This window comes from Nycticebus coucang, chromosome 1 (assembly GCF_027406575.1).
Source record: "Nycticebus coucang isolate mNycCou1 chromosome 1, mNycCou1.pri, whole genome shotgun sequence".
NCBI classification, from domain to species: domain Eukaryota; kingdom Metazoa; phylum Chordata; class Mammalia; order Primates; family Lorisidae; genus Nycticebus; species Nycticebus coucang.
This window is the reverse complement of record NC_069780.1, coordinates 17,424,165-17,438,265: the sequence shown is the minus strand read 5'-3', so window position 1 is coordinate 17,438,265 and position 14,101 is coordinate 17,424,165. Positions and strand designations below refer to the sequence as shown.

The 14,101-nt window shown below is 41.3% G+C and overlaps 1 protein-coding gene across 2 annotated transcripts in view; it reads right to left on the bottom strand.

Annotated features, from left to right (window-relative positions):
- Window positions 1-325: 325 nt before the first annotated feature.
- Window positions 326-14,101, bottom strand: part of PKD2 (polycystin 2, transient receptor potential cation channel) — a 52,564-nt gene continuing 38,788 nt past the window's right edge. The window contains exons 10-16 of one of the 2 annotated variants that reach the window (XM_053603635.1): window positions 11,061-11,159; window positions 7,786-7,907; window positions 7,425-7,542; window positions 5,382-5,545; window positions 1,938-2,085; window positions 690-739; window positions 326-467 (exon numbers count right to left, since the gene is read on the bottom strand). In XM_053603635.1, the coding sequence (XP_053459610.1) occupies window positions 464-467; window positions 690-739; window positions 1,938-2,085; window positions 5,382-5,545; window positions 7,425-7,542; window positions 7,786-7,907; window positions 11,061-11,159 (705 nt within the window). In that variant the 3' untranslated portion in view covers window positions 326-463. Of the gene's footprint in view, window positions 740-1,937; window positions 2,086-5,381; window positions 5,546-7,424; window positions 7,543-7,785; window positions 7,908-11,060; window positions 11,160-14,101 lie in introns of both variants that reach the window. The other variant, XM_053603598.1, reaches the window with a different exon arrangement.

Genomic DNA, 14,101 nt, shown 5'->3' with positions numbered 1-14,101 from the left:
TTTACCCCAGGAAGGTAGTTGAAACAGAAGTCTCCTTTCTTAAAGAAAGCTATGCATGAAGCTCATGAGCTGTGCCAGCGTGGAAAGGAATGCCTTCACACACTGGGCGAATGTGACAATGCTTATTTTTGTGACTGGAAAGGAGACTCGGAAGGCCTGTGACAGTTCTCTTCTAGCTTTGAAAAGCTACTTCATTGTCAACCGAGGAAACTCAGTCCTGATAGCATCCGGCATACCACCCCATATACTTTACAAAGATTTCTTTTTCTGTACTCAATATTTACACCTAGTTTTTTTAGATGAGAAAAAGAAAAAAAAGGTCTTCTTTGATCCATGGGTAAATTTTACACAAAATAAATTAAAGTGCAGAACATTAACAATCGGTCACACACATCAGTATGCCATGGTGGTCAGGGCGTATAAATAGTGTTCTTGTGAACAGCAATTCAGGACAGCTGCCCTCTCACCTGTTAGAAACACACATACAAACATACAGGGATCACACATGGATATTATTAGAATTCCCATTTCCACCTCCACCTTCCATGCCTTCTATAGACTGTGAAGAAGATGGCCGGGAGCTTCGGGGGCGAGGCTGACCGTTTAGTCCCACTGGTGTGCCTAACCCATGGCTTATCTGGGAAGCGGCGTCATCAGATTCCCAGCGTTCCAACTCCTCCCGCACTAACCGTTCCATCTGTTCCCTGTGGATTTCACTGTCACGACCCAGTCTTTCATCCTAAAAAGAGAAAAGGGAACAAGGATGTTGGAGGTGGGCGATGCACACGTTTCTACTTAGAAACTGTGTTAGGAAATCTGGGGGCCAAATAATCTGCAGTTAGGGAAGAATGGAGATTTATAGCCTGTTTGGGCAATTCTCAAAGTCACTGGAGTAATTTTTCACTTAATTCTACTCTCTATGGAAGGCAGGGCCACGAGTGTGTGAAGTATTAAGAAAGTAAAACCTGGCTCGGCCTCTGTAGCTCAGGCAGCTAGGGCGCCAGCCACATACACCAGAGCTGGCAGGTTCGAATTCAGCCCGGGCCAAAAAATAGCTGGGCGTTGTGGCGGGTGCCTGTAGTCCCAACTACTTGGGAGGCTGAGGCAAGAAAATTGCTTGGGACCAGGAGTTTGAGGTTGCTGTGAGCTGTGACTCCATGGCACTCTACCCAGGGTGACAGTTTGAGACTCTGTCTCAAAAAAACACAAAAAGTTAAGACCTCACATTGGGGCATGGTGGCTCACGCCTATAATCCTAGCACTTTTTTTTTTTTTTTTTGGCCGGGGCTGGGTTTGAACCCGCCACCTCCGGCATATGGGACCGGCGCCCTACCCGCTGAGCCACAGGAGCCACCCCAATCCTAGCACTCTTAAGATGCTGAGGTGGGTGGACTGCTTGAGCTCAGAAGCAGAGTATGAGTGAGACCCTATCTCTACTAAAAATAGAAAAATTAGCTGGGCATGGTGGTGTAGGCCTATTGTCCTAGCTATTGGGAGGCTGCGGCAGGAGGATCACTTGAACCCAGGAATTTGAGGTCCTGTGAGCTAGGCTGATGCCAGGACATTCTAGCCAGGGCAACAGAATGAGACTCTGTCTCTGAAAGAAAAACAAAAACACAGAGAAGAAAAAAGAAAAGAATATATTATCTCCAGATTATCTCTTGTGGTCTGCAATTGTGGAGAAAGGCAGACATCTCAAGGTAAGGGGTACAAAATAAGACTACCTTGATATTTTATAGAGACAAAGAGTGTTTCTAGCTCAGGAAAAAAAATTCTAAAAATGAGAGTAAATGGAAACAACATTGTGAATTTCTGTCCACATACCTTTTTTTTTTTTTAAACTCTATTTCACTAATTCCAACAGAAAACAGTGTCATGACATATATTTCAATCAGTGAGCAACACCTTGTTCCCTAGCCGTGCCCAGGACCCTTTACCTCGGCCACTCCCTCCAGCAGCCTTCCCAGCACCTCCCTTCTCTTCAGTTTGGCCCGTTCCATGATCTCCAGCTTCACGATCACGGCGTCGATCTTGGATACGATGCTGCCGATGGAGTGCTCCATCCGGTCCACTCGCCTCACCAGGCTGCCAGAAAGCAGAATGCGGCGGGGCAGAGCCCTTGTCAGTGTCTTCTCAGCCCAGAGGAAATGCTAGGATACTTTTTTTTTTCTTAAGCAGTATGATCATCTGAAACACTTTGTAAGTGGTTTCAAGCTTTAGAGATAAATTTTCAGCACTGCTGGTGGCAGCGTTAACTGGACCAATGTTCCTACAAGTCACCTATACAGAACTCTTAAAAATGTATGCTTTTCCTGTTATGGAGACTTTTTATTTTTAGAAGATTTCCTTTTTTTTTTTTTTTTGTAGAGACAGAGTCTCACTTTATGGCCCTCGGTAGAGTGCCGTGGCCTCACACAGCTCACAGCAACCTCCAACTCCTGGGCTTAAGCGATTCTCTTGCCTCAGCCTCCCTAGTAGCTGGGACTACAGGCGCCCGCACAATGCCCGGCTATTTTTTGGTTGCAGTTTGGCCGGGGCCGGGTTTGAACCCGCCACCCTCGGTATATGGGGCCGGCGCCTTACCGACTGAGCCACAGGCACTAAAGGAGGCTGAGGCTGCGGCTCATGCCTATAATCTTAGCACTTTGGAAGGCTGAGACAGGTGGATCACTTGAGGCCAGGAGCTCAAGACCAGCCTGGGCAACACAGCAATGTCTAATCCTGGTACTGCAACTCTATAGTCCTAGCTACCCAGGAAGCTGAGGCAGGAGGATCGCTTAAGCCCAGGAATTCAAGGATACAGTGAACTATGATAACACCACTGAACCACAGCCTGGGTGCAGGTGATAATGTCTCCTAAAATATGAAAGGAAATTTTCTTTGAGAATGTATAATTTTTGGCTACAAGAATACTTACTACAGTGCTGCTTATTAATAGTGGATCACTGACAAGTGGCTATATCAAAGAATCAACAGGTTATTTAAATAAATCCTTGTGCATCTATACAGGTGATTTTCCACTGGTATGTCATGAGAGGATCTTAGGTGAGCCAAGAAAATTTTTAAAGATTATTAATTAAATTATTTTCAAAAGAAGTTCAAAGCACAGCAAGCATATTCTCTTTTTACCCTTTTTCTTTTTTTTTTTTTGTGGATTGACATAATTTAAGTGTGCCACATAAGTGTAACTACAGGTTTAAGTGTGCTGTGAGATAAAAAAGGTTGAAAAACACTGTTCTATACAATGAAAGTCTAAGAAGACCCTAGATATTATATTGGGACAGAATATTATAGACTATATTGTGAAATAGAATATGTTCACAATATATTAATGTTGTTCACTTATGACCCCATTATTCTGAATAAGAAAAATGTTCTATCAACACTTGAGAACGGGAGGTAGGCTCTGGAAAGACAGCATGAGGGTAGACTCTCTTGAGTGAAACTATAACTGTTAGAAAATTATTTTTAAAAACTAAATATTTATAATCCCTAAAAAATTTAAGGGCATACTGCAAATGAAAAGGCACTTATTCAAGAAAATCTACTAAATTTCCATCAGAAGAGTGAGAGTCTGTGGCATTTGAACCCTATTTTGAGCCCTCTCTCCTGTCCCCAGCTCACTGTGACAGCACCCCTCTACATAGGTGTGACCCTTCCAGGTAGGTGCAGCTAGGAACAGAGGGCTCCTTCATTCCCTGCTCCCAACCCAGGGCTATCATATCGTCTTGGGAGGGTCAGGCTGCCAGCATTTCTCATCTCAGTGCTCCCACTCTCAGCTCCATGTTGCAGAGGCTTAATCCAGGCAAGAGCAGGTGAGAGGCCTGGGGCTCTCTCCTCCGCTCAGCCCCGACGTGTAAGGTGCAGTTGCCATAGCAAGATGGGCAAGGTGAGAAGACCAGAGGCTGCATCCCAGCCCAGTGCCTTGTTCATAAACCAGGGCTATCGCTCTGAGAGTGGTGGCCATTGTCCCTGGCTCCACGTCTGGAGCAGTGGCACAGAGGTGTGGCCCAGGGAAAGAAGTAGGTAACAGGAATATAGAGTTCTTCTCAAGTGAAATGACTTTATCTGGAATAAAGTGTGGGGAAATTCAATCCTAAGGATGCTCTTGAAAGCAATGAAGATTGTGGGGGTAAGCAGTTAGGAGGCGGCTGGTACTGTCATGAGATCCATTGCTGCTTCCCAGCCAGTTTACCAGAGGGAAGCAGGGAAAGACATAGCTAAGAAAACAGTTAAAGACTGCACCTGCAAAGGGGCCCAAACTGAATTGGATCAGATTGTGGAGCAATTTACAGACCAAGGCATTTGAGGGTCAGCCAACAAAGGAACCTAATAGCTGGGTGTAATACCAACAGGGTTAGAAGGTTTGGGAGTGACCAGGGAAAGATGACAGGAGCCCTGCTAGAACCACATCCCCCCAGGATGACTGTGCTCTGCCAGAGCTATGCCCCCTAGGGAACAACATCACAGGCTTCACACTGTGGGGAAATGAACTTTACTAAAAAGTAAACAAACAAAGAGCAATAAGAACAAATTGGGCAGGAAGGAGAATCAGTATCCAGAGTTGCTACAATACTATTATTTAACATGTCCAGTTTTCAACAAAATATGAGAGGTGTAAAGAAACAGGAAAATGTGACCCCTACACAGGAGAAAAAAAAGCAGATGACAGAACGCAACTGTGTTTGAGAGGTCCCAGACACCAGAATTAGCAGAGACTTCAAAGTAGCTATTATAAACATATTCAAAGAACTAAAGGAAACCATGTTTAAATTAATAAAGGTATGATGACAAGGTGTCCTCAAACACAGAATATCACCAACTACCAAAAAAGGAACAGAGAGTATTAAAAAGAATCAAAGAGAAATTCTAGAATTTAAAAGCATAATAAATAAAATGTTCATGGCTGGGCGTGGTGGCTCATGCTTGTATTTCTAGCACTTTGGGAGGCTGAGGTGGGGGGATCATTTGAGGCCAGGAGTTTGAGACATAGGGAGATATTAATTGGTATTAATGGATGTTTGGTTGCTAGGATTTGAGGAGACTTTAATATTTTCTTTTACCTTTATTTGCTAATTTTCCTATAGTGAACACATTATATAAAAGAAAGAGGGTGGCGCCTGTGGCTCAAAAGAGTAGGGCGCCAGCCCCATATGCCAGAGGTGGCGGGTTCAAATCCAGCCTCAGCCAAAACTGCAAAAAAAAAGCTTAAAAATAAATAAATAAATAAAAATAAAAAAAAAAAAGAAAGAAAAAGCACTAAGAAAAGTTATAAAAAAGAATCGATGTCTAGTAAGGAAAGGAGTGAATTGAGAGAAATGAGGAAAATGCATGGCCTCATTTGCACCTTAGCCTGAATCCCGCCAACTCATTATACTTACACTTGAAACTCTTCGTAAGATACCCCACTGGAGATGCTTCCTCTCCTTCTGGAGATATGCCCACTGTCTTCATCATCATCCTCTTCAGAGTCATCCAGGCTTCTGGGGAAACTCCGGCTGCTCATGGGACGTGGCAAAGAGCTATGATCCAAGTCCAGGTCCTCCTAAAGAACAGGGGGCGTTGAGGAAGCAGCAGGAACACCGAGACCCCAAGGAAGCTTAGCAAGGACGCAGTAAGGAGGAAAAGGATGTGTGCCATTTACCTAGCACTTTCTTCTGGTTTGCACCAGATTGGGATGCCCACAATTTTCTTTTTCTTTTCTTTCTTTTTTTTTTTTTTTTGAGATAGTCTCACTATGTTGCCCTCAGTAGAGTGCTGTCACATCACAGTTCACAGCAACCTCCAACTCTTGGGCTTAAGTGATTCTCTTGCCTCAGCCTCACACGTAGCTGGGACTACAGGCGCCCGCTACAACACCCAACTATGATTCCCACAATTTTCAATTTCGTGAATTGGCAAATTTTCAAAACAGATTTTAACAACCAGCAAGAAGTCACCTTTTCTTTGAACAAGAAACAAAACTACAAGCACAATAAAGAGGCCAGGTGAGGTGGCTCACACCTGTAATCCTAGCACTCTGGGAAGATGAGGAGAGGGGATTTCTTAAGCTCAGGAGTTCAAAACCGACCTGAGCAAGAGCGAGACCCCATCTGTGCTAAAAATAGACAAACTAGCTGAATTACACTGGTAGTCCCAGCTATTCAGGAGGCTGAGGCAAAAAGATAGCTTTAGCCCAGGAGTTTGAGGTTGCTGTGAGCTACGATATCATGGTCCTCTAGCCTGGGGCAATCTCAAACACACACACACACACACACACACACACACACAATAAAGAAAAAGTACAACAAAGAAGTATATTATGCCATTGTTTCAAATAACGGCTGAGTATCCGTTATTTGAAATGCTTCCGGTCAGAGGTGTTTCAGGTTGTTTTTTTGAGGGGGAATATTTGAATTATAGTTACCAGTTCAATATCTCTAATTAACCCAAAATCCAAACTGCTCTAATAAGCATTTCTTTTGAGCATGGCCTACAAGTGTCATGTTGGTCTTCAAATCATTTTAGATTTTAGAGCATTTTGGATTTTAGATTTTTGAGTTAAGACTGCTCAACCTGGCAACAATGACAACTGCAAACCCCCCCCCCCAAAAAAAAATAGCCAGGTTTTGTGGCGGGCGCCTGTAGTCCCCGCTACTTGGAAGGCTGAGGCAAGAGAATCACTTAAGCCCAAGAGTTGGAGATTGCTGTGAGCTGTGATGCCATGGCACTCTACCCAGGGTGACAGCTTGAGATTCTGTCTCAAAAAAAAAAAAAAGAATGCTTAACCTGTATCACCTTCTTTTCATAAAAGATAAAACTTCAATAGCTCCAAAGTTGGAAGATACAATCTCAGAATGACTAAATACAGCGTTGTGAAAATTTTACTCCTCTGTGCTTCAGTTTCACTATGACTGGTGACATTTATCCCCTATTGGCACTGTTTTGTGAAGCAGCATTTAGAAACCACCATTCTAGATATCTCTTCCTGTTAATTTTATTTTACTATTAAATGTTAACAACCTAAATAGCTAACCAGAATACTTTTGTATCTCTTCATAATTTTTTTTTCTCACTCTTATGCACCTTGTGAGCTATGCAATTAATCAGGCTTCTCTTTCAAATTGATTATAGGAAATCTTAGGGCCGAATATGTAGCCAAATCTTAATAAGAACATGTAGTTTTTACAGAATGCATTCTTCTAGCTTCACCCATAATCTATTAGTTTGACTTTTGTTGTTTTGCATCACTCTTCAGTTTGACTTTTTTATATCATGACAACTTAATCCATTTTTTATGTAATTCCAGAGAACTAATGCATAAACCGATTGAAATGGCGGGGTGGGCGGTGAGTACAGGAGATTCTTAGCAGCCTTCAACTCTGCAGAGTGGCCGGTACGTTGTGGGAGCTGAATCAAACCAGGTTCTGCTAAACTGGACCCACCCTCTCTCTTTCCAAGTCGTCTCTCATCTGCTGGTGCTCATGTTCAGTCAGTTCTTGGTCTCCATCTTGGTCATACTTGGTGAATATTGCCTCAATCTCTGCGTCAGTATGGCCCTTCCTGAAATTATTGAGAGGATAAAAGTGAAATCATCCTTGTACCCAGAACCATCAAACTGCAGGAGGGAAGGAGAAATGGCTGCATGAGCGGGAGCCATCCTCCTCTAACAACATAATCCAGAGTACCTGACTCTGAAAACAAACATACCTTTCTGGGAGTACTCAGGCCAGAGAAATCCTTATCACCAAGAACTTATTTTTGAAAGCAAGAACTTCCCAGGGCCTCAGGAAGTGTGATTCTTACCCTTTGAGATCTTGTCGAAGTTCATCAAAGTTTAACTTGCCTCCCCCTTGCCGCAGACTCTCTGAAATGTCATCCACGGTATTTTTTTTCAGTTTTAGTTTGGCCAAAGCTTTATGGTAGCCCTATTAGGAAAAAAGAAAAAAAAAGAATTGGCTTAGTTTACCTTTTTTATTTGCTTTACCTTCATTTACAGTAGTATCAACCCATTGCCTAGTATAAAATGGACCAAAACAAGTATGTGTTGAATGAATGAAAAATGAGCGTACCCAGTTTTCCATGTAACTCTTATGGGAAAGTTATATGGAAAATGTCAGCATCTTTAATAAATTAAGAAGAACCAAGGGCCTTTTATTCATATGTGTATTCAGGTTTAGGTGACAGACACAAAAAAATCACTAAATAGTCCGTAACGGTCTGCCTCAAAATATATAGGAATATGCAACAGTACTTAAGAATACCAAGAAGCCTGAGTCGTATGATTATCTCGTACTCAGTAATTTCCTTATATATGTTAAGTGTATACAAAATAATCCCAGTGAAATGTCCATGAGGATTTTTCATTATCAAACTTCAGCTCTTGGGTTGTGTGGGAGCACAATGCTGTGAGTTTATGACCTTTAACTTTTTGTCAAAACATTAAAAACTCCCGCAGTTTTTTGCATAAGTTTATAGGAAAAAAAATAAAGCAAATAAGTGTTGGACACATTGAAATTTAAAACATTAGAAACCCTGAAAAACAGTGTTTTATTTCTTTGTAAACTGCATTTCGAGAGCGGTCTGAACAGGGCTTGTCTTCCGAGTGTCATTGCGTCATCCATCTTACAATATGGAAGGAATGTCTTTTTTATGCATTGTCAGACTCCTTTCTTAATATGGATTACTTCCAACATTTTTGTCTTTTGCACTTTCATTATTGTGAAATATCTCTACCAAAAGTTCCCTTAATGTGAAGTTTTTTTGCCAGCATCATTTTTTTTTGAGATGGAGTTTCACTTTGCCCCCTCAGTAGAATGCCATGGCACCATTATAGCTCGCAGCAACCTCAAACTCCTGGGCACAAGCGATCCTCCTGCCTCAGCCTTCCATGTAGCTGGGACTACAGGCGCTCGCCACAACACCTGGCTAGTTTTCCTATTTCTTTTAGTAGAGACAGGCTCTCACTCTGGCTCAGGCTATTGCTCCTGAGCTCAGGCAATCTACCCTCCTCATCTTCCCAGAGTGCTAGGATTACAGGTCTGAGCCACTGCGCCCAGCCTGTCACCATCATTTCTTCTGAGACATCTTCACCCTTCTCTTCACACCACTTTCCTCATTTACACTGATACACCTTCCTTCACTAAGTTTTTCTGGCCGTAGTGTCTACACTTTATGGTCAGCTACAGGTTTTATAAATCCATTGTGTTTGCTTTGAATTTCACTTTCAGTGCTCTCATTTTTCTGTTTCTTTGCTGTATTTATTGTATTTTATTTTATTTTTTGCAGTTTTTGGCTGGGGCCAGGTTTGAACTCACTACCTCAGGTATATTGGGCCAGCGCCCTACTCCTTGGAGCCATAGGCGCCTCCCTATTTATTTATTTTTTAAAAGACAGAGTCTTACTCTTGTCTCCTTGGGCTCGAATACAGTAGTGTCATCAGAGATCACAGCAACCCCAAACTCCAGGGGTCGAGCAATCCTCCTGCTTCAGCCTCCTAACTGGGTCTACAGGCACCATGCTTGGCTAATTTTTAAATTTTTAGTAGACATGGGGCCTTGTGATTGCTCGGGTTTTAAACTCCTGACCTCAAGTGATCCTCCTGCTTCTTGCCTGTACTTTCATCTTTGCTGGCCCACTCTCTTTTTCTTTTCTTTTTTTTGTGGTTTTTGGCCAGGGCTGGGTTTGAACCCACCACCTCTGGCATATGGGACCGGCGCCCTACTCCTTGAGCCACAGGTGCCACCCCCCACTCTCTTTTTCAATTATGCATTTTCATTAAAGGTCACCTGGGTTTCTTCCTGGGGGACAAGGAAGCAGCCCTACAAGCCTGTGTGAGCTAAGTGGCAGATGTGCGGTGACCACACGGCACCACTCTGCACTTGCTCCATGACCAGCCACCGAGCTCGACGCATATCTGATACTTGGGTAACTGATTTATAGACCGAAGAGCTGTTTGTATTTTGTGCTATTGTACAAATGTCAGTTAATACATACTGTGATAACTGAAATGTGAACTTTGTTCTTGGGGACTTGGTGTATTATTTAACAAAATTGTGGTAACTGAAATTTGTACCTTATCATAAATGTGTGACATGTTTATAATGTGCTCTGGGAAATGTAACCAACTGCTCTGCAGACTTGAGGATAACGTGAATCTTAGGTCCTATCCAGGGAAGTTTTTTTTTTTTTTGGCCAGGGCTGGTTTGAACCCACCATCTCCGGTATATGGGGCTGACGCCCTATTCCTTTGAGCCACAGGCACTGCCCAAGGAAGTTTGTTTTAAGAGGCTAAAATTTTCTATTACAACATGACTGACAGACAACATAGTCCTAAGGCTTGAACCAATCAAAAAAGAAAAAAAAAAAAACACATTACAGTTAAGGAGCTACTATATTTTAGCAAAACGATGTTAGGAAACAGGCTGTGGGCACTAAATGCAGTTACTTGCTGTTTAACTTTTACCCTTCAGACCAAGTAAAGAAGTCACACGGAGAAGAACAAAGCCACTCAACTTTCCTGTCCTGCCCTTCTATTTAACAAACACTTCCTGAGAAGGTGCATAAATAAAAGTTCTCAGGGCCCCATGCTAGAGCCTGAATCTGAGGAGGGACCTTTTCCTTCAACTATTAAAAACTGCCCTGGAAGGTCAAGGGTAAAGACTGAACTACTAAGTATTTTCCTGTAAATTTTTTTTTTCGTTTTTAAATGGCAGTTGAGATAGAAAGCTGGAAATGCCTTTATATAATCTTCCTTTCTAGTTTATTCTGAACTCAGGATTTCTAACAGAGATGCCAAAACAAAGTGATGAAACCATCAGCTCAGTTCTGAAAGAGTCAAAAGATTATTGAGAATTTAGTTCCAGTGCATAAAAATGATCCCAAAATTTAAGTGAGAGTTAGCAGTATATCCATCAAGCCTCCAAGATGGGGAACATTAAAATCATTCCTGAATTATAGCAATCTACTCTTTATTTTAAACAGTTTCAATGGAGGATCAATGCTGATTTGGAAACCTGGCTGAAACAATGCTCATTTTATGTAGGAAATAAGACCATTATGAAAATTAGGGCTCTTCCTACCTTTCTGATAAGATCTGAGAGTTCCATTTCGGCTTTCTGCTGAGCCAAATCAGATTTCACTTCAGAGTAGGTATCATTGATAATGGCCAAAAACATGTTCTGTTTGTAAGTCAAAAGAGGGCAAAAATTAAAGCAAGGAATCTAAATATATTCTGTAAACATCAACGCAAAAGTCCTAACAAGCCTTTTAGTACACATCGCTCCCGCCAATTTGAGTGCTTTCTGAAGTCACAGATTAATCATTTTGCTACCACATTCTTTGGGGAAATTATTTTCTCCATTAAATCATGCCAAAGGAAAATGTAATGTACATTCTTACTTAACAAAGCCATATACTGTGACATATTTTTCAAAAAGAAATACTATAAAATATGAATATATTTACTTATGAATGATGGGATTATTTTATTATTTTTGCTTATCTACATTCTCTATATTTTAAAAATTCCATATAAATTACTATGGGTGGAGAACCCTAAAAAACTCTTCAAATTTCAGTAGTCATCACATACAAGTAGAATTCTATGTTCATTCCAAGTTTTGCTATATCATCATATTTGAGATTCACAGATCATATTTTAAAGAGTTTAAAAGACCTCTGCAGATGGGAATACAGTAGGCCTCCTAGGATGATAGCAAAGAAAAACTTTCTAGAAGGACACAGACTGGAGTCAAGCAAACTTGCTATTATGTTGTTTAATTTTTCTAACGTTTAAGATTTGTTCGTTTCACACTTATAAAATGGAAAAATAATAGCACCTCCTTTGCTGATTTATGTGAGGGTTAATGAGACAATGTCTGCAAAGTGCTTCTGGCAGGTCCTATGCAGGTAAGCGCTGCCTAATTGACATTCACCAACTTACTACTCTGTAATGGTTAGTTCAAGTTCTCCACCTTCCCCTCCCCAGCAGGAATGACTTGTATTTCCAACACCTGTATCCAACACACTTTCTCCAAGCACCAGAAGATCAGTCCCCTTTTGACATTCTTTTCTTTCATTTTCCTTTTTAGCGTGTAACTGTGGTTGGCACCTACAGAGTTGTGTATTTGATGACATCTATTTCCCCCACCAGTCTGTGGAATCTTTGTGAGGGCAGAGTTGGTCTGTTTTCCTTAACATGGTATCCTCAGTATGTAACACATTGCTTTACAGTGCACAATATCCATTAAATACTATAGTATGTGTTATATACTGTTTATAACATTACATATAGGAATACAGTGGTTCAGTAAATAGTCATTAAATGATTGATGAATGAACAAATGAGGTCTCTTATTTTAATGGACTATTGACTCTAAATTAAAGAAAGATATTGTTTAAGGATCTGTAGCAGAAATGCGAATAGAATATGGAATTCATTTAAGTTTTTGCTAACTGCTCAATTTAAAGGCAGATAACTTTAGTCGGAGTAAGATCTTCCACCTTCTTCTCCCCAACCCAGGCATCTAATGTTCTATTTTTGCTTTCAAATGGCTGTTAACTAATGTCTGCAATTGCCTTAGTTGAAATGAAACAAAGTGTGGGGCTCTTTGAGGAAATTAAGAGAGGTGAGAAGTGGTTGAGACAGGTTCTTACAGGTGAGGGAGAGTAAGTTCACCCTCCTCAGCTCCATCCTGTCTCACAGGGTGTACTTCATTCTCAGATGGATGCCTGCCCCAGGAGGTCCTGCCCCGGAGGTCAGGTCCCACCCATTGTTGCTGGGTGGGGGGAGAGTGAGGATTTCCTGGCTCAGTGGCGTCGCTTCACACCACTGTGGCTTCTTGTTAAACAGGGGCATTGGATTAACACCAAGGCAGTCAGCTTCGGAAGGTGGCCCACTCTTCACTCAGCTTACTGTTTCCTTAAAAGACAGGTCCCTAACGAAAGCAGCCTTCTCCCTGTCTATATCTGGAGGGCACAGGGAGAGCAACTCTTTTCTGTGCAGTCGTATAAAAAATTATTATAGTATAAAGACAAGGACTAGGGCTTTCTGTTCATGTTCTGGCGACTGATCTGATAAAATGACAGAATAATCTGGAAGGTGGTGCCTACTAAAAGACCACATGCAGACAGGTCTATTTTGAGTGTTTCCAGTGGCCACAATTCTGCCCCTCAAGGCAAATGGATGCGCTGAGGAAGCATGGTGGCCTGAGGTCAACTGAAGGGTTAGTTATGGAACTTGATTCCTGGATTTTGCCTTCTCAGTAGAGATTCAGGCGCTTCAGAATCCAAAGTACTACCAGTGTCAGAGAGGAACAAAGCTATTCTTCCCTCTATTTTTTTTTTAATACATAAAGGAAGAAGCTTAAGAGGATTATGTTTTAAAACTAGCATGCGTGCATACAGCAAGATATCAAATGACTGATGAATAAATGAGTCTTTTATTTTAATGGGCAACTGTATATCAACTAAGGAAAGATACTGTTTAAGAATCTGTAGCAGAAATGAGAATAGAGTCTGGAATTCATGTAGGTTTTTGCTAACTGCTCAACTTAAAGGCAGATAACTTTAGTCGGAATAAGATCTTCCACCTTCTTCCCTGCAACCCAAGTATTTAATGTTCTATTTTTGCTTCCAAATGTCTATTAATTAATGCCTGCAATTGCCTTCTTTGAAATGGAACAAAGTGTGGGGCTCTTTGAGGAGAATAAGAAAGATAACACGTAGCTGAGACAGGCTCTTACAGGTGACACTTCTGACCCTTCTAGTCCTTTTAACTAACGTTCAGCTGATACTCAGAGAATACCACACACTTAACCAGGAACACCTGGTCTGGGTTTGGCGCTATTATACTGGATTACTGAAAACGTGATCATTCAACCTTTCATAGAGGATCTTTATAAAATTTATAAAAATGGAAAAAAACATTATTATCTTAGGATGATTGTTAAGTATTTAGATAAAGAATTCCCAACTGCTTAAGCTAACTTAATACCGTCTCTGTGGACAAATGAATGTACAAAAATCACGACAAAGAACAAAATACTTAAAAAAAAAACCCTTAATTAACTTAAGGTAAAAAATATTAACAATGTTAATTTGTACAAGAGTTTAAAAACGT